General features: G+C 38.3%; 1 protein-coding gene across 10 annotated transcripts in view; it reads right to left on the reverse strand.

Moving 5' to 3' along the window:
- LOC112138828 (SWI/SNF-related matrix-associated actin-dependent regulator of chromatin subfamily E member 1) overlaps window positions 1-19,161 on the reverse strand; it is a 34,108-nt gene extending 14,947 nt beyond the window's left edge. For 2 of the 10 annotated variants that reach the window (XM_036210800.1, XM_036210799.1), the window contains exons 1-5: window positions 18,951-19,012; window positions 18,639-18,676; window positions 14,280-14,323; window positions 13,747-13,845; window positions 740-766 (exon numbers count right to left, since the gene is read on the reverse strand). In XM_036210800.1, the coding sequence (XP_036066693.1) occupies window positions 740-766; window positions 13,747-13,845; window positions 14,280-14,323; window positions 18,639-18,676; window positions 18,951-18,997 (255 nt within the window). In that variant the 5' untranslated portion in view covers window positions 18,998-19,012. Of the gene's footprint in view, window positions 1-739; window positions 767-13,746; window positions 13,846-14,279; window positions 14,324-18,638; window positions 18,677-18,761; window positions 18,925-18,950 lie in introns of those variants that run through there. The other 8 variants (XM_036210802.1, XM_036210801.1, XM_036210805.1 and 5 more) reach the window with 6 other exon arrangements.
- Window positions 19,162-20,331: the final 1,170 nt, after the last annotated feature.

The raw sequence follows: 20,331 nt of genomic DNA on the forward strand, positions 1-20,331 counted from the left end.
AAACAACCTTTAAAAAAAACGCTTGGAGGAAGAATACATGTTTACGGACATTATAGAACAATCCGCGTGTCTCATTTGTGGAGCGAATGTCGCTGTAATTATCAGTCACCTAATCTAAGACGGCGCTATGAAACAAACGTCACATACGCACTTTGCTGAGAAACTGAGCGCAACGAGTTTCCGCGGCGCTGTGGTAACTTTGAAGAACAAGAAAGGAATTCTGAGATGCTTCGTAACCCGTGTGCCGTCGATTTGAAAACGGCACCAGTGCAGATTCAGATGGAGCTGCAGTGTTTGAAGGCAAAGTACAACCCTGAAGGGCCCGCACAGTTTACTCTATTTTCGCAGAAATGCCCCATCTCCGTCTACGTGCAGCTCCAACCTTGTGCATGTTTGATAGCACATTACTGCGAGAAGCTCTTTTCAGTGATGAAGATTAACTAAACTGCAAACAGGATTCATCTCACTGCATCTACAGTCCACACAGGACTGCAGACCAAACACAAAACAACTTGACAAAAAAATGATGCCGGGTATCCAGCTCTGATAAAATGAAATAAGAGCAAATGAAGCAGAATTTGATTAGTTATAGCTGAAAACAAACGTTTGATAAATATTTCCAGGTCTTGTTTATTTTTGTATTCTGTTTGTGTTCATTTGCAGCTGTGTGAGGAAGTGGAGCGACTTCATCCATGGCTTCAATACATCCCTTCTCAGTGTTGTGCCTGAAGTGCCTCACCTGGCTAAAGGGGATTCTCCACTCTACCTGGAGACAACAGAGGAGGGTCTAAGTCAAGAGTTACCAGGTGCATACTATATTCTCATTGCCTGCATCAGTATTGCATATATGCCTATAATAAACATTTTATAAATTGTCAACCTTAAATATTTCACTGTAATATACTTACACTAGCATGGGTCTTTTAAAATGTCTTGTAAGAAAAAAATCTAGCTTTAAAAATGTTTAATCTTAAATGTATCTCTTGTAGACATCCATTGTAAAGCTGCCCTCGCCTTTCTGCCATTCATGCCATTCATCTTCAAAGAGAACAGTGATCTCTTTATCGCTCTTGGAAAGGTATGTAACCTGCAGATATCTGCTGTTTTATTTTATCCAATACACTTGAAGTTAGTGATTAGTAGGGCTGTAGATCGTTACTTTGGTGGGGATATGATCCGATTCACAAATCAAACCAGGATTCTTATTTTTTAATATAAAGTTTGTTGCTATGTTTATGTATTTTTACTAGATGTATGAAAATTGTAATAATATGTATTAAATCACCATCGTTTAAATCTTTATTTAGAACAGGAGATCAGAATCAACAAAGCTGAAGATTTAGATAGAAAGAAATGGTATTTAAAACTTTTTTTCTGTCAACCTTCTAGTTAAGTTCAGCAGGAACATAAACAACAAAAGCATCATTGTTGATTTGAGTCATTGAAGAACAAATCCTAAAATAAAGTTCTCCACAGTTTTTCCATCCTCAAAGTTCTGCTACACTTCACGTTGTAAGCATTAAATATTGGTGCAAATCCAGTATAAAAAGTTGCTTTTGTCCCCGATAGATTCAGCTGATTCACGTTGATCACATCCGCTCCTCAGCTGTACAGAGCAGCATATCAGCATGAGGCTGCGGTTCTTCCCTTTAGAATTTGCTGAAGTTACAGTACATTGTGTCAACTGTAGAAGAGTTACTATAACCAAAAGAGTGTACATTTTAAAGTTTATTTTTTTGTCAAATTCAATTTTCTTTATTAGTGCTTGAACGAGAAAAAAAAAGCTCTCTATAGTTTTATTTTAGAAATGGGAAGCTTCACGGACACAAAGATTTCTTTACTTCCGGTGACCGTAGCGGTGCACATTCGGCTTTGTTTTAGTTCATAGACTTAAAATTCAACATTATTCTGTATTTCAGAGCAATAAATATATTGTTCTTGAATAATATTTTACAACACTCTACTATATTTATAAAGATGGCAAATCAGCAATTTTGGATGTCGCAAATATTTGTGCTCAGATTTTTTAGGAGCAGATTGCAAATATCTGAGCAGTCGGATATTCGTTACAGCCCTAGTGATCAAGTCTTTCTATTTTCTAACTAACTGAATTTTTTTTACTAAATGGCTAGATAACAGGACACTCAGATTTAATGTACCCACACTCTATAAGCTGTATAGTTAATGTTCTTTTTTTTCTTTTTCTCATTAGATAGCGTGACCCTCTATCCATACCCAACTATTCACTTGACGGTTGAGGAGTGTCGCACAGCAACAACTGAGGAAGGGATCGTTTCTGTCATCGTTTTCAACCTGGGATACCCAAGCAACTTGAAGAACACATGGATCTTCAACCAGAGGTACATCGTCAGAATTGTGGAGGATGAAGACCAGCCTCTTGCATTAACTGTCACCATGAAAATAAATCTCCTTCACTGACGTCATCATGCCGCATCCCTACCAGTTTTCCAAATGCTCAAGTCTAGAAGAACATTTACCTCAATTCAGCACGCAGTTTTTATTCATTCTCATGGACACAACTTCAATATTACACTATGATCTTAAAACAAATTTCAAAGAAAATCTTCTTAAGTTCATTCTAAAAAGTCAAGGAAATTATATGTCTCTGTTCAACAGGAGGTTGTATGGAGATATTTTGGAGCCATAAATATTTGAAGCCCAGTTAAAACATTTTGAAAAAAATGTTGTTTGGCCTAAAAAAAAAAAAACCAGTTAAATGTCCAAAACTTTTTGCTATTCAAAAAAAAACTTTATTTTCGGCTTCAAATTTTATGTTTTGTAGGTTTCAAAACTCAAAATTAAACTTTTTTCCATTTTCAAATCAAAAAATTTCAGAAGGACCAATCCTAAACATCCATTTTCTGACCGTAAGTATCACAGTTTTCAGAATCAGTGAATGCACCGGGACTGAAGTTACCACCCTCATCATTTTTGAATGGTCTTTCGTGTTAGTTCCACTACAAAGCCAAAAGTTTTGAAACTGAAATTTTTAGATTTAAATATGGAAAAAAAAGATTTGAGTCTAAAAAAAAGTTTTGAAATGTAATTTTTGAGTTTTAAAAGCTAAAAGCAACATTTGAAGCTGACAATAATTTAGTCTATTTTCGAATAGCAAAAAGTTTAGGACATTTAACTTTTTTAGTTTATGGCCAAACTGCAATATTTTTCTTCAAAATGTGATATTTGGGTTTCAAATATTTATTGCCCCAACATAGCTTCATAGAGGTTGTTAATGATATACAGGTTTCTGTTTTTTTTTCTTAAAGAGAATGATGATGCTTTTATATATTGCCATTAGGGCTGGGCGATAAAACGATAATTATTGTTATTGCGATATTACTTTTTTTCGATAATGAAATGAGTCTATTACGATAAACTTTCGTTTTAAATAAACACGGGAGAAACCCCGGAAGAGCCGCGCTTCTTCTTCTTCTTACGGAGCGGCTGATTATGGGAGCCCAGACTGAGAGGGGGGGCACGGAGGCCCCGAATGATGACAAAAGGACAAAACAGAAAACATTATTTCAGTAAACCAATAACCTATATGTAATCGCAAATACTTTTGTTTTTAATGTCAAGGTAACAATGTTTATATATTTTGTTCTGGAATTGTCGTCACCGGACCCCCCTCCTCTAAATTGAAAATGGTTCGGTCCAAGAGGATTATTCTTCAGCTGTTTGTTACAGACAGATCCACAGAGTGTGAGGGAGAGAAGACACGCTTTAAAATCAGGAGTTTAAAACCTGATTTAGAGGAGAACCTCCATGAAAAAAGAAAAAGGAGACAGTCTGTCTATTGCTGCGCGTCACGCGGGGCTGAAAGAGGAGAGAAGGAGAGACAGCGCATGCTCGTAACAGCCGCGAGTTTGAGGGTTTTGTTAAAATATTAACCAAAAGCTTTTGTATAGAGCTTCGAATTAGAATAATTTGTTGTTTTATTGTGTATCAATAATGAATTTGTTAGTTACATTTGTGCCGTTTATGCTCATTTCTTAATGAGGTGATCTAATAATAGTAAAATAAACTTGTTTTAACATCTCCTGACATGACACTAAATGAAGAGATCTTATGTGTTTGATCAATCCTCCAACATGTACACATGTCAGATGACTGAGTGATATGATGATTAAATCTATTATCATAACTCTTTATTTTAAGTTTACATTTTATCTTCTGCTGCACAGCAGTACCTATAGTTTATGTTCAGAAGAAATTAGAAAATAATATAAAAATAACTGCAACATAATTTCTTTTAAGTAGGATTTTATGTATGTATGTATTTATTTATTTTAAAATTGTTTTAAGGATTGTTATGTGTTGTATTTTCTTGTGTACAGCACTTTGGGCCTCCTTGGCTGGTGGTGAAAGGTGCTTTATAAATGAATAAATGAAAATGAAATGAAATGCTGCTTTAGAACAATGTTTTAAAACTTAATTTTAATTTGAAAGGAACTTGTATGTGCTGCAGTCAGATTAAAATAAATCAGAAATTCTGTATAGCCTATTGAAAACATACCACCTTATGGTTTAACTATTGTGTACATTATGTATATGTACAATATTTTTTAGAAATATTTAAATGTTCCTCACAGTTAGTTTCAATACTACAGTTAATACAAAAAAACAATTAAAGTTTAATTTGAACTAACTAAGATTTAATGGGGTGGTGGGGGGGGGCAAGGTTAAGGTGTAAAAATCTGAAGTCCTAAAGCTCTTTGCAATAAAGATTAGTTTGACAAATATAGTTATTTGATTGATATCGTTTTTAATATCGTTATCGCACAAAATGAAAAAAACGATGTGTATATATAATTTTATAGCTCCCTATAAGTCAATTTTGTACCTTTTATTAAAGGGTACAAAATTGTACTCTAAAATGAGGGTACAATTTGGCCACCAAAGGTACTATTCTGATCTTGATAAGGTACAAATCACAGGGGTACAAATATGTACCAAGCGTTAGGGGTACGCCAGAAGTACCTTTGAGGGTACCACCCCAGTTACAAGCCATTGTACCCCTAAAGGTACAATTTGGTCCTTCTTTTTCTGAGAGTGTAGGTAGTTTGTCCTCCTTGGGTGGGTGGAGAGCTCCTGCCTCAGGTGGAGGATAAGAGGTCATTTTTTTTTATGATGATGATGTAGTTGGGTGATTGAGAATCTTGGGGCTTTGTTCACAAGTGACAGAAGACTGGGCCACCAGACTGACGAGCGTATTATCCATCATGAGCATTTAATCAATCCCACAAAATTCATAGACACGCGCATGCAGGTGCGAGCCAAGCTCAGGATCACATGTTTGACAGGCGGGAGCAGCGGATTGCCGCGCGGGGCGGGCTACAGGTTTGCGGCTCGGAGCTTGAGCAGCTCTGATTTAATAGGAACAACCATCACGTGAAAAAACGCATTTCTCAACTTCAGCGTCGTATATGACGAGTTCATTCTAAGAGAGACATCCACAGACAGAGCTGGTAGCTCAGAAACACCTTGTTTTTTGACAAGACACGAGCAGCAAATTCACTGTGCGGGTCACGCGAATTAGTCACCCGAGTCACGTTTGGTGCTTCATGGCTCCTCCTCCGCAAAGCTGATTGGAGGAATGAAAGAATGAGGGAGTGAGGTACTGGACAGACCGCCGATGTCCCGCCTCCAGAGTCATATAGCTCACTGTGATTGGTTCGTTTAGCTCTGCACACACAAAGTGTCATTCATATCAACCTTGCGGCCCGCACTAACAGTAATCTTTCATATGAAGACGCAGATGGCCCGCGGGCTGCAAGTTTGAGACCCCTACCCTAATGGTATGGTCACAAATGAAACTGCCACTGCGCCATGAGGAGGCTTTGGAATAAGGTACTGCAGCCCAATTTATTTTCTAATTGTCAGTGTGGTCATGAATACAGACAGTGGTACTCTGGCAGCTGTCAGTCAGGCCGGACTGAAGCCTGGGCCAATGCTCCCTGTGTCCCTGTATCATGACAGTGTCATTCAGTGTCTGACAAGATGGGAGTAGATTCAGTTTTGGTCCTTGTCATTCTGGCTGTTTGCTTTGGCAATGCTTTAGGTTTGCCGGTTGAGAGAAAAAGCCAGAATGCTGATGATGAAATACAGAGGACAGAGAACGGAATCTCTTCTTTAAGGAACCCTGTTTTCTGGACTTGTGTTTTTGTTTCAGGTCCCCTCCTCACAGATGTTTGGGCATCTGGGATCTGCCCTTTAGGGGAGGGGTACTGTCATGATTCGTGCTTAAGTTTTGTCATGTTTTGTTTTTCCCTGTCAGTCCCACCATTTTCAGGTTAAATCATCCACAGCTGTTTCCATTTAGTTAATCACCCTCAGTGTATTTAAGTGTCTGGTCTTCAGTTCTCATTGTCAGGTCATCTGTTCTGTTATGTCATGTCACTGGTTTGGTTTCTCCTGGTTTTGTCATGTTTTGAGTTTTTTTTAAGTAAATCTTTGAGTTTCTGCCACCATCTTGTCTCCTGCATTTGGGTCCTCCACCACCATTCCTGACACCAGGATTCTACAAAAACTCCTCAAAGGTCTTCCACTTCAGCAGTTAGTTTCAGTAGGCTATAAAAAAGTAGTGCTGGGCAATATGGAAAAAAATTGATATCATGATATATTATTGATAATATATATGATAATATTTGATGTCACAATACGATATATAATCACGATATACAACAAAGTATATTTTCAGCTATTCTCTCAAAAAATGTCTGTTGCAGCAGCTTTTGTGAAAAGTTGCAACAAAAGATGCAATGTTTTGAATATAATGTTGTTTTGAAATGTGCCTAAAAAATGTTAATTATGAAATAAACTTCACATTCTCATATTTCAACTCGTTTTATTGTGACAGATGCTCTAGGAAAAGACTTCATCATCACCATATACAATGTTGTTGTGCTGTCATTTAACTTGAACAGAACTGTGAAACACAAAATTAACTTTTGGTCCTCTCTGCTCACAATAACACAAATATTTGTGTATTGATTTGAACATACTTTAGAATAAAATGAAAATTATAAACTTAAAAAAACAGTATAATAAGATTAATCCTCAGATTTCCATTTTATCCACAGACAGTGGCCTTTCTCTCATGTTGTGCAGCAGCTGTGCGGCGCGCAAAATGACAGACCGCTACGTACCTGCACCCACAGCGCCGCGTGCACGTTTGCGCTAAGGGCACCTCTACTCCCTCGCGTACATGTTTGCGACCAGCACACCTTCACTCCATTGCGTGCGTGCACGCTCACGCACAGCACACCGCCACCCTGCGGGGCGACCGTTCATACACGTCTCGAAGAGAAACAAGTCAGAAGGACTAAAGAGAGATAATAAAAGAGTGCACGGCTCCCGGTAAGGTGTCAGAAGAGAAACGGTCATGAAGCTGCGTCGTCATTCATGACTGTTGTCACGGTAGATTGGTTAAAGTGCGGTGAAAATAAAAAGCTGTAGGGTGCGCAACAAATCCTTGAGGGTCTGATAATGACATATTTGCCGTAATAATTGATCAAATTAGCTTAGCAACAATATAAAGGATAGAGGAGAAATGGGACAAGAGACACTTTAATATCGCGCACACGATATATATCGTCATATTTCCCAGCACTAAAAAAAGGGGTGTGAAAGTTGGGCAAACAGAGTTACAAACCGGTTCACAATTCTAGAAATAAAAGGTTCAGTGATGAAGATACAATGACTGAAGGTTCAAAGCAAAGAAGCAAATGCCAAAGAACTAAGAGGGTGATTGTTTTATTGTTATGTCCTAGAATGTTGGAATGCATGCTGTCTTTACCCCAAAAATGCAAAGAATGGCTATGTAAAATTCGTTTGAAGCCGTTTAAAGTTCAATACAACAAAGAAAATACAAAACATTTTGTTTCTTAAGCAAACTGCTCGTTTCTGAGGTCAGACCAGGTAAAGTCTGCAGAGCTAAACTCTTTTCAAAATGAGATCAGCTACTTTATCAAACTGATATGCTACTAAGCTATTATTAGATTTAGGCGCTCATCATTCTTGATATTCCCATATCAAGTGAAAACCTGTTTCCGACTTCACAAACTGGAAATGATTGGAGCCAGGTAGAGGTATGCTCCATTCACAACAAACTCAATTCACAAATTAAACTCACATTTGCTTGATGCTTGTCCAAAAATGTGTTGTGTATAAACTAGGGCTGCCACGATTATTCTATTAGTTGCGACTACGTGGACTATTAAAATAGTCGACAGCTATTTTGGTCGTCGAAGCGTCTGTTTTGGTTTGCTTTTTCCTTGTTTTGATCTCAAAACTACGGTGCGCGCTTTCTAATGCCGGGTCTGCCGTTCTCTTCACACATGCGCAGTGGTGCTAATCCGGTTAGCAGTGATGTTACAGGGCAGGCTGGAGTATCAACAACAATACAACAACACGCTAACGGAATTCGAAAATGTGGGGAAACATAAGAAAAATAAAAGAGGAAAATTATCCAATGTAATTTCTTTAAGGCAGAACTTGTGTTCCACGAGATCACTATGGCGGTGCATGAAGATGAAGCATGTTGTGACTGAGTTCGATCACGTTGAACAGAGAGCTTCGTCTAGCTAAGCTAACATCGGCACTAACACAGCTAGCTCTGCCGCGGCAGTTTTCTGGGTTTAAAAGGATCCTGTTCAGCTGGCATTAATGCGCTGTTTGGAAATAACCCATCAGATCTGCAGCAGATCCGTGTCTACGGCGCTTCTGCCTGCATAGTGAACGTTTCATAATCCGCACCCTTTGAACCAAACGCCGCGAGGGCGGCGTGGGTTATGAGTTTAAACTGGAAATGTATCGCTCGTCCAAGTCTTCATTTATATTCTGCACCGCGATCATGATTTTGAAATGTTCACCGCGCAGACAGAGAGGCTGCTAATAGCTTTTGAAACACTTTTCACATGTTTTATTAAATATACATATTAAAGCTTTAAAAAATACTTGCAGGCCTTTAATAAGTATTCTGTTGTTGAATCAGATTACCTCATTTGATTTAAGTTTCGTCTTAATGCCAGAAAGAAATTAAGGAGAAAACCTGCATGATTCATTAAAGGCTTAATAAACTATTGTCTTAATTTTTAGTTAGCATATAGCTTAAACCAGGGGTCTCAAACTCGCGGCCCGCGGGCCATCTGCGGCCCCCGGGATGATAATTTGCGGCTCGCGTCTTAATATGAAAGATTACTGTTAGTGCGGCCCGCAAGTCTGATATGAATGACAGTTGCTGTGTGCAGAGTTGAACGAACCAATCACAGTGAGGTATATGACTCTGGCGGGCTGTCCAGTGCCTCGCTTACTCATTCATTCCTCCAATCAGCTGGGCAGAGGAGGAGCCATGAAGCACCAAACGCGATTTGCGTCATAAATTCAGATAAAATCAGAGTCTGGTGGAACTAAAAAACTTCCATACTGATTTGCCTGATTTTTAATTCATAATAATTTATTTATTTATTTTATTTATTATTATGTGTTAAAAACAGAGATATTTGAGAACATTGGAATGTTTTATCAGTGCTTTTCTTGTGGAAATCCTGATGTTTGGACTTGTTTTTCTCACAGTTCTGCAGCTGCTCTGTCTGAGAGTTTTCTTGATCTTCCAGATCTTTAACTTCCACTCTTCCTGTTGACTGACATTTCTTAAAGACATTCTGAACAGAGGACACTGGAATCTGAAAACTCTGCTATCTTCTTACAGCCTTCTCCTGCTTTGTGAGCATCAACTGTTTTCAGTTTCAGTCTTCTAGAAAACTGCTGGAAGAACCCATCGTGCTGATTGGTGGAGAGAGGTCACATGACTCTGATTATTTAGAATCTTTCAGATTGAAATCACCTGTCTTTGTGGACAATCCATGACACTGCCAGGTTTGAGCTTATCTAAAGGGGGCGGAGCATACTATAAACTCTGCAGGGGGCAAACTTTCACACACGCCATTACTTTGTTTTCTGTTATTTTGAAATGGGTAAATAATGGAAATAAAACCTACTTTTTCACATGTTAAAAGAGTGTCTCATATATAATCTATGGAGCTAAATCAGGACCAATATTATATGAAACCCAAATAAATTGAAATGAAAGAATATTGGTGGGGCTGCACGGTGGAGCAGTGGTTAGCGCTCTTGCCTCACAGCAAGAAGACCCCCGGTTGTGTGGAGTTTGCATGTTCTCCCCGTGCATGCGTGGGTTTTCACCGGGGACTCCGGCTTCCTCCCACCGTCCAAAAACATGCTTCATAGGTTAATTGGCGACTCTAAATTGCCCCTTGGTGTGAATTAGGGCTGGGCGATATGGGAATTTTCATATTGCGATATCGTTTTTTTCATTTTGTGTGATAACGATATTAAAAACGATATAAATCAAATAATCAAAGTAATCTTTATTGCAACTTTGCCCCCCCCCATTAAATCTTAGTTCAAATTAAACTTATATTATTTTTTGTATTAACTGTAGTATTGAAACTAACTGTGAGGAACATTTAAATATTTCTAATAAATATTGTACATATACATAATGTACACAATAGTTAAACCATAATGGTGGTATGTTTTCAATAGGCTGTAAAGAATTTCTGATTTATTTTAATCTGACTGCAGCACATACAAGTTCATTTTAAATTAAAATTAAGTCTTAAAAACATTGTTCTAAAGCAGCAAATATATTGCAGTTATTTTTATCTTATTTTCTAATTTCTTCTGAACATAAACTATAGGTACTGCTGTGCAGCAGAAGATAATAAAATGTAAACTTAAAATAAACAGTTCTGATAATAGATTTAATCATCATTTCACTCAGTCATCTGACATGTGTACATGTTGGAGGATTGATCAAACACACTTCATTTAGAGTCATGTCAGGAGTTGTTAAAAACAAGTTTATTTTACTATTATTAGATCACCTCATTAAGAAATGAGCATAAACGGAACCAATGTAACTAACAAATTCATTTTTGATACATAATAAAACAACTAATTATTCTAATTCGAAGCTCTATACAAAAGCTTTTGGTTAATATTTTAACAAAACCCTCAAACTCATCTCAACTCCACAGCCACAATTGAGTCCCCGCCCCCCTGTGCGCGGCTGTTACGAGCACGCGCAGTCTCTCCTTCTCTCCTCTTTCAGCCCCGCGTGACACGTGACGCGCGGCAATAGACAGACTGTCTCCTTTTTCTTTTTTCATGGAGGTTCTGCTCTAAATCAGGTGTTTAAACTCCTGATTTTAAAGCGTGTCTTCTCTCCCTCACACTCTGTGGGTCTGTGGGTAACAATCAGCGCACCTGCGGAAGAATAATCCAGTCGGACCGAACCATTTTCAATTTAGAGGAGGGGGTCCGGTGACGACGTTTCCAAAACAAAATATATAAACATCGTTACCTTGATATTAAAAATAAAAGTATTTGCAATTATATATTGGTTACTGGTTTACTGAAATAATGTTTTCTGTTTTGTCCTTTTGTCATCATTCGGGGCCTCCGTCCCCCCGTCTCAGTCTGGGCTCCTAGAATCAGCCACTCCGTAAGAAGAAGAAGAAGAAGGGCGGCTCTTCCGGGGTTTCTCCCCTGTTCATTTAAAATGAAAGTTTATCGCAATAGACTCATTTCACTATCGAAAAAAGTAATATCGCAATAACGATAACTATCGTTTTATCGCCCAGCCCTAGTGTGAATGTATGTATATGTGTGTGATTGAGACCCTGAGACAGACTGGCGACCTGTCCAGGGTCAACCCTGCCTTCGCCCATCAGTAATCGGGTCAGGCTCCGGCACCCTCGCGACCCCAAAAGGGACAAAGCGGACAAGAAGATGAATGAATGAATGAATGAAAAAATATAAATTGGTGTTTGGTTAGAAAAATATAAATGTCCAAAACTTTTTGCCATTCAAAAATAAAATTAGCTATTTTCAGTTTCAAATGTTCTGTTTTTTAGGTTTCATAACGCAAAATTTTAATTTCAAAACTTTTTTTTCCAGCTTTAAATCTTTTTTTCACTTTCAACTTTTTTTTCGTTTATGAATTTGAAAGTTTCAGAGGGTGCGATGAGGGTGGGAACTTCAGTTCCAGTGCATTCACTGACTCTGAGAACTGTGATAATTAGATTCAAAAAATGGTTGTTTAGTCTGAAATAACAGTCTGAAATTGTCTCAAGACGGGTGTAAAAAACAGTTTTATTGTGGTATAAACTGCGCGTCCAAAACACTGTTCTAGCCCGATCAAAGTGCCATCTTATTGAGTTAAATACAGCCGTATAGGCGTCCAGCCTTACGGACTTCAGCGGAGCTCGTTCAATACGTCGGGAGAGACCTAAGCGGGAGCAGTTGCTCTGGTCGTGAACTGTCATCTTTTTGTTATTTTTGTCTGAGACAATCACTTAAAAAAGGTCTCCTTATTTCCCCCCTCTCAGGTTCATGCTGGACAACCTTTAAACTCAGGTTGTCTTCAAACTGAGTCATCCAGACACACCCGCCAGAAGCCAGACAGAAGCCCCGCTAGGGAGAAAATCTCTAAAGGATTTCATTTTTTTGTAGGTTTTTGTGGAACTCTTCAAAATAAATAAACCAGCATCATCCGTGCAGGATTACATGTTTGACAGGCAGCAAGCAGTGAATTCACCGTGCGGCGCCAGTTTACGGCGAAAGAGAGGCTGGCCGTCGGTGTGCAGCTCTGACGTTACAGAGCTCTGATTTAATGGGAACAACCATCAGCTCCACAGGAGCTGCAGCGAGGTCCCACAGCGCTCCACATCCAGGAGGCGGGAGACGTGCACAAGGCCGATTCTGTGGAGGTCCACTGCACACTGCAGTCAGGAGTGATCAGTGAGTCCCGCTACAGAGCCGGAAAAGCACCACATGCAAAGTGTTTACTGGTACTACGCAGTTTTAACAAAGTGTTCTGTAGGTTTATTAAGGGCGACCCACCACAGAGTAATTTTATTCCAGCATAAAGACATTTTCTACGCCTGGATTTATCTCAATAAGATGGTGGTTTGATCGGGTGGGAACGGTGTTTTCGACGCGCAGTTTATAAGCGATAAAACTGATTTTTACACCCGTCTTGGGACAACTTTAGACTATGATAGTACAGACTAAACAGGCATTTTTTAATCGTAATTATCCCAGTTCTCAGAGTCAGTGAACGCATTGGAACTGAAGTTCCCACACTCATCAATCTTAATTTTCCATGTGTTAGACCCGCCCAGACGCGCCACAACAGGGCTAAAAGTCTTGTAATGGAAACTTTCAGATCGGTAAACGAAAAAAAAAAAAAGAGTTGAAAGTGAAAAAAAGATTCAAAACAGAAATTTCGAGTTATGAAACCTAAAAAAACAGAACATTTGAAACTGAAAATAATTAAGTTTATTTTTGCATAGCAAAAAGTTTTGGACATTTAAATTTTTTTTTTAACCAAACACCAATCTTCTTTTCAATTTAATTTAATTTTGTGTCAAATAATTTTGGCCCCGATTTAGCTCCATAATAATATGATGCCTTAGAGGATTTTTCCATCTTTCTGTGGGTTCTTTATGCACAATAATACAACATTTTACCTGGGGGTGCCCAAACTTTTGATCCCCACTATATGAAAAACTAAAGGACTGAAGCTGAGCCAATCTATGAGACTTTCAAATTTCCCAAATGTGTATTTGTCTATTAAAAACTAAAGAACTGCCTATCCTGGTCTTGAATGGTTGTTAAACCTCCATCCTTCATTACCCTGCTGGAGCCTCCGGAGCTCCCTCCCAGTCGGAGGTTGTTGTAGGCCAGATGGCTGTAGGGGTTGTAGCCCACAAACCCTGGGGTGGAAGGCATTTGCTGATGGAAGACAAATGAGACAAAACACGAATGAGAAATGGTTTACAAACAAGAGGAACAGGGAGAAACATAAAAAAGTGAATAGAAGGGTAAACATGAAAATATAAGCTGATTTCTTTGATGGACTTTTCATGAAAAGCAGAGGGTAGCTGTTCTGAATGAGTATGGACTGTTGCATTTAGATCACTTTGACCCTTGATGGTGAGCTTAAGCATTTGAGGAACCTAAACGGATAAAAACACCAAGACTAAGCCAAAGGTTGACCTGAGCACAAGTTAGTGACAAAAAAACACTACTGAGGCTCATTGGTATACAGCAGGAGTCTTAGCTCTGCTCCAGCACTTGACAGAGGACAGCAGCAGTACAGAGATGGTGACAGCCCATTGAGATCAGTGAAGACAGGGTTAAAAGGCAGCTGAATCTGGGACACTTACTGTGGTTGGGGCAGGGGGAGGGGGTGGAGCGTAGGACGGGCGCTCTATGGTCAAGAAAAAACAAAAGATACTTAAGTGAGGTTAAAAAAGCTTCATTCAGTTCTTGCTTCAGATGACAGTGAGCTTTGGCCAAGAAATAGGCAGGATGCTACTCCAGTTAGCACAGACCATTACGTACTTCAGCAAATTTCTTGTGCATTCATATTTTTACAGACCACTGTAGACTAGGGCTGTGGATCATTGCTTAGGTGGCGATCCGATTCGATTGACGAATCGAACCACGATTCTTACTTTTTAATATGTTTATTGCCATGTGTATGTCTATTTACTGGATGGAGGAAAATTTAAATTATTGTATTTAATCATCATTTATACATTTATTTAGAACAGGAGATCAAAATGAACAAAACTGATTAAAACACACAAAGATTCAGATGGAAAGAAATGTTGTTTGTCATTTTAAACTTTTTTATTAATCAGTCTTCTGGTTCAGCAGTAAAACAACATAAAAAGGATAAAATCACTGCTGTTTTGGATCATTCAACAACAGAATCTGAAAATGTTCTACACAGTTTTCTATCCTCAAAGTTCTTCAATATTTTACGTTCTAAGCATTACATATTGGTGGAGAGCTCGTATGAAAAACATTTTTTTTTTCCCGCAGCAGAATCAGCTGATTCACGTTGATTACATCCACCTTTCAGCAGCACGAAGCTGTTTCTTCAGAATAAGCTGGAGTTTTGTTAATTGCATCAAACGTTGAAGAGTTACCATAACCAGAAGAATGTAAACACTAAACCTAATTCATTGTTTCAGAAGTTATGCCTGTGAGCGGAACTTCAGTCTCAGTTTCTGAACAGAAAAAAACCTCTCGCTAGTTTTACTTTGAAAACCGGAAGCTTCGTCGTCACGAAGATATGTTTACTTCCGGTGGCGGTACCGCGGCTCTTTGTTTTAGTTCGTAAACTTAAAATCCTACATTAATCTGCATTTCAGAGCAAAAATACATTGTTCCCAGGTGATATTTTGATCATATTTTACTACAATTTACTACATTTATAAAGATCGCAAATCAGCGATCTTGGACGTCGAGAGTATCCGTACTCGAATTTTCGGGAGCAAATCACGAATACCCGAGCACCCGGATACTCGTCATAGCCCTACTGTAGACAACACATGAAAGGTGTGCAAACGTGACTCTCATTTATGTCATGATTAGCATACCATCACAAAAAAGTATACAGGAAACAGCTTTGAAAAGTTAATTTATATTTTCACGCTAGTTTAAAAAGCAATAGTAAGCATTTTCAGTTTTAAAAAGTTGAAACATACACTTACGTGTTTGAGTTTTTTGTTTTTTTTTTTTTTTTTTAGCACGTTTGTCATTGTACAACTTTTAGGTCCACTGTTTAAAATTTCACCAGACCTCTACTTGTTTTGAAGACTTTCTATTTCAGAATTGAGTTGCTCATATTCAGTCTTCTCATAATCAAAAGCTGAGAAAAAGATTATTTATGCAGGTGTTAAAAAATGCTTCCAAAAACTGACATGTTCATCACTTTTATTTCTTTAAAAAAATTCCAGTGAATAAAGAAAAGACAAATCTAATCAACGTTTGATGTGAACACTCTTTGCTTACAAGACAACAATAACTCTTGTAGGTGCAGGTATTTGCAAAATGAAATTATTTTCCTGCGACTCTTCACTCTTCCTTTGCATTATCAATTAGAGTAAAATGGTGCCAAATTTTACTTATTTTTCCAGAGACTCTCTCCGTCTTTCTTTCGTACTCAGCTCAGAGTTAATAAAAAAGAGCATGACTCCAGGGAAGGAGTCACTCAGGAAACAGTTGCAAAGCTCTGTCATTGCCCATGACTGTTGTCATGGTAGATTGGTCAAAGTTGCAGTAGAGTTGCAGTTAAAACTTAAAGTTTTGATTGAATTTGTGTTCATAGTTGCAACATCGCAATATCCTGGAAGGTCTGTTACAGCACACTCTGAAATCTTTGTCTGGTGGTGATGCAGTAGAACTACCTTGTTTCTTGTTGTGGTGCTCAATCTCATCATTATGTGAAACTGTCTTTTACAACCTCGCCTTAATAGCAGTTTGCTGTTCCTCACCAGGAACGACTGGGTTTTAATGTTGACAATCATTAGCACATGTTTGATGTAATTTATTGATCATAGACTTGATTTTGGCATAAAAATCAGCACTTAGTTTTAACTAGTTTGGACAAACGATTATTTTATTAGTCGACTAAGTATTGTAGTTACACAGCGGGTGGATGTAAAACACTCATCTTAACCATCATTAGCTTTAAACTTGAAGTTTTTAAGCTTTATGCTAACAAAAAATTAAGACAATTAAGCCTTTAATGAAACATGCAGCTTTTCTCCTTCATTTGTTTCTGGCATTAAAACAGGACTTAAATCCAACAAGGTTGGCAATCTGGATCAACAACAAAAAACAAAATAACATCCTGCAATTATTTGTTTAAAGCTTAAAAACATATATATAATAAAACATTTATAAGGTATTTTACAACCTATAGACACATATAAACAGACTCAAAATATTTGCATAATAATTGTATATAAAAAAAAAGAGAGAGGGGGGAGGGGGGTTTCAAAAAAAGGGAGAAAAGCAAGGGATTTTCGAATGTACTACAGTACTTTCATTATTTCACTACTCCCTGATGCAATAAAAGCCCCATTCACTGGTTACAAACAGAGCAGTGGCTTTCTCCTGCGGGTGTTGTATAGATCCTTCCTACCTGCACCTGCTGCACAAGTGCAGACTGAAATTACATCTTATTTTTTTGTTTGACCTCTTTAATGTTGTGGTTAAAAAATTCAGAAAAGGTTTATTGACCTTATTCCCAGCCCCCATGAGCCTTTGCATGAATTATAGGTGAAACTTCCGGTAGACGCCGGAACTCGCATGTATTTACATTACAACTGTAGAGCCGACAGCGCAATTCCTTTTGTTTTGGATCTATAACTACATATAAATGTGGAAAAACCAGCTGTCATGTCTTAAAAGAGGCGACGTAACAAAATTGAGGGATTGGAGGATGACCTTAAAAAACATAACATTTAGTAGCATTTTTAGCTACTGTTTTTAGCTACTTTCTCAATTCAGCTGCGGCAGGTGGTGAAGCTACAAACCATCTTAAAAGTTCACATCATAATTCTTTATTTCTGCCTATTTCTGCCAGAGTTAGCACACAGTGCTGATCAATTGTAACGTTATCTCTTCACGTGCTTGTGTTTACATGCTGCGATGAGGGATGCATCGCTTTGAGGGATTAAGTAAAACACGCTTTTAAAGTTTGCATGCACCGCTAGAGCTAACAAAACCGGCAACTTTCAGTGGAAACAAATAGAGCCGGGTAACTTCCGGTTGCTATGCCGGAAGTTGCACCCATAATCCCTTTTGCATGAGAGGCCCCAGGAATAAGGTCAATAAGATGAAACATTGACGTGTCAAATGCTCTGCTATAGGCTGTTCATTGTACAAATGAGTACCTGAGTGGTAATGAGTACATGTTTCTTGTATAATCCCATGTTCAGTGAATGTCCATGGATCTGTTAGTTTCCATGAGGTGTTATTTACTAAGAAGTACTTAGAAGAAAATAGAGAAATAAACTTGAAATGAAATCATACTAATTTGTCCTTTATTTATGTAAATATACCTGCTAAAATGGTCCTTTAGTAATACATTTGCTCGAGGGAGCAAAAGTTAAGGTACACGAATCTGAGGCCGCGATGAGACACCACCACCTTATTTTAAGCCAGGAAAAACTCTGAGGTATTGTTTTTTCAATCGCAAGTCTCTGTGTTCAAGAATTGAATGCTGGAACAAAATACAGCAAGCTGACGGGATGCTACTGATGTCTACAAACATACACTAGCAGATTTCTGTATGATTATTTGGCAATATGGAAATGAATATTGATTTAAGACCACATTTGTGAACTAATTCTTGAAGTTCGTTTGATTAGCTTTCCAACAATATCCCCCTTTTGTGGATTGGATAAGTAATGAGAAAATTACGACAGTTTAAAGATTCTAATCTTTATTTCTGGTCACAATAATGTCACAGTTTTGCTGTTTAGTCAGGAATAAAATTAACCATTCTTTTGATCACTTCAAATGCGCTAACTTTCTTATTCTTTGAGCTATCTTAATGATCTTTATACCATTGAAATGTTCTCTTTCAGCCCTTTCTGGTAATATACAGATAAGAGCAATCCACTTAATTTTTTTTTGTCACATACCTAATTAATACGGCATAAATTGTTAATATTGTGGATGTTTCAGTATAATTTTACATCAAAGGTGTACAGTGTACTTACTCGACATTCCTGCGTAAGAGTTGCTCCACTGAATTCGACTGCACAGGGAAACAGAAACAAACGAACATTGTCCAAAAAATCAAGTTAGTGCACTATTTAAGAAATAAATGAAGAAAAAACTACCCAAGGTCTGAGCGACCAGTCTGAACATAAACGATCCAGCGGACACGACAGTGATAGAAGTTTACATTTAAGCTAAAATTGTTGCGTTTAAAAACCAAAACCTCAATTTAAGCCGTTTAGCATCTGGGAACGTGACAAGGCCACAGCCCGAAAGCTCAAAGCTTCAGGTGCCGCTGCTGAAACGCTCACCACTGCGTTACGTCATTCCTACACAAGCACGGCCGAGACGGGAACATACCAATCTACAAGTTGTATAGAGAGAGATGTATATATTTATCAATTTAATTTATTCAAACATGGCTAACCTGCTAGCCTCTCTGCTCTTTGTTCCCTCCTTCACAGCAAACCGGAAGTAAGACAATCACTTCCGCCCATACAACAATGTTTTCAAAATAAAAGCACAGCTGTGTCCTGGTATTGTTAAATGCAAATGCTGGTGCATTTAAAGAATCAATTTAAAGCTTAAAATAGTATACATTAGTGATGCAATTTTTGATTCATTTTACTGACTCTAGTTTTAATGAGTCACCCACCAAAGTGAATCGAATCATTTGAGTCATTTGAGTCACTGAGTCACTTAACCAGGAAGTGCAAAGTAAAATATGTTAGGTCCAAATTCATATGACTAAATTAATTATGAAAAAATTCAAACTAATCATTGCATTGTGGGACAGAAAAAAATAATTATTTACAATAAAAAAACACTAATTTTTATGTATTAATAACTCCAATTAGATTTCTTCAAAAATAAAGTGAAAATAAATAAAATGCAAACAAGAGAGCATATTGTTAAAGAGCAGAAATCAACTGAGTTTCTATGAGTTTTGTAGTTTTATTACACTTTTAGAGCAATGAAATTAGCAAATTTGATAACAAGGTCAGTTTATATTTTTAAAAAGTGGTGGAATTGATTAATAATCTTTTATTTGCTTTGCAAGACATAAAATGAAAACAAAAATCTTAATAATATGGCAGCAGACCATCAGGGCAAAGCAGCAGCTGAGCAGAGGAAGCAGCTCGTCCCGGTCAAACAGGCTGATAAGCTAAAGCTAAGCTAAGCTAAAGCCATTTCCTAAAATCTGGCGCCGCCCGAGTGGCAGCCTGTTACAGCAGCTCCGGTTACGTCGTAACCTCTTAACTTGAAAACAAAGGAGCTGGTGGTGGATATCCGGAGGCACTCCCACTCTGCACTAACGCCGGTGAACATTCAGGGAAGGGACATTGAGAGAGTGGAGTCCTACAAGTACCTGGGTGTTCACCTGAACAATAAGCTGGACTGGTCCAATAACACCACTGCACTCTACAAAAAAGGGCAGAGCAGACTCTTCCTGCTGCGGAGACTGAGGTCTTTTGGAGTCCAGGGACCACTCCTAAAGTCCTTCTATGACTCCGTAGTGGCATCAGAAATCTTCTATGGAGTGGTCTGCTGGTGCAGCAGCATCTCCTCAGCAGACATGAAGAAGCTGGAGGAGCTGGTGAGGAAGGCCAGCTCCGTTCTGGGGCTGCCGCTTCAGTCTGTGCAGGAGGTGGGGGAAGGGAGGATGGTAGCCAAGCTATCATCCTTGATGAG

The sequence above is a fragment of the Oryzias melastigma genome, unplaced genomic scaffold (assembly GCF_002922805.2).
Source record: "Oryzias melastigma strain HK-1 unplaced genomic scaffold, ASM292280v2 sc00250, whole genome shotgun sequence".
NCBI classification, from domain to species: domain Eukaryota; kingdom Metazoa; phylum Chordata; class Actinopteri; order Beloniformes; family Adrianichthyidae; genus Oryzias; species Oryzias melastigma.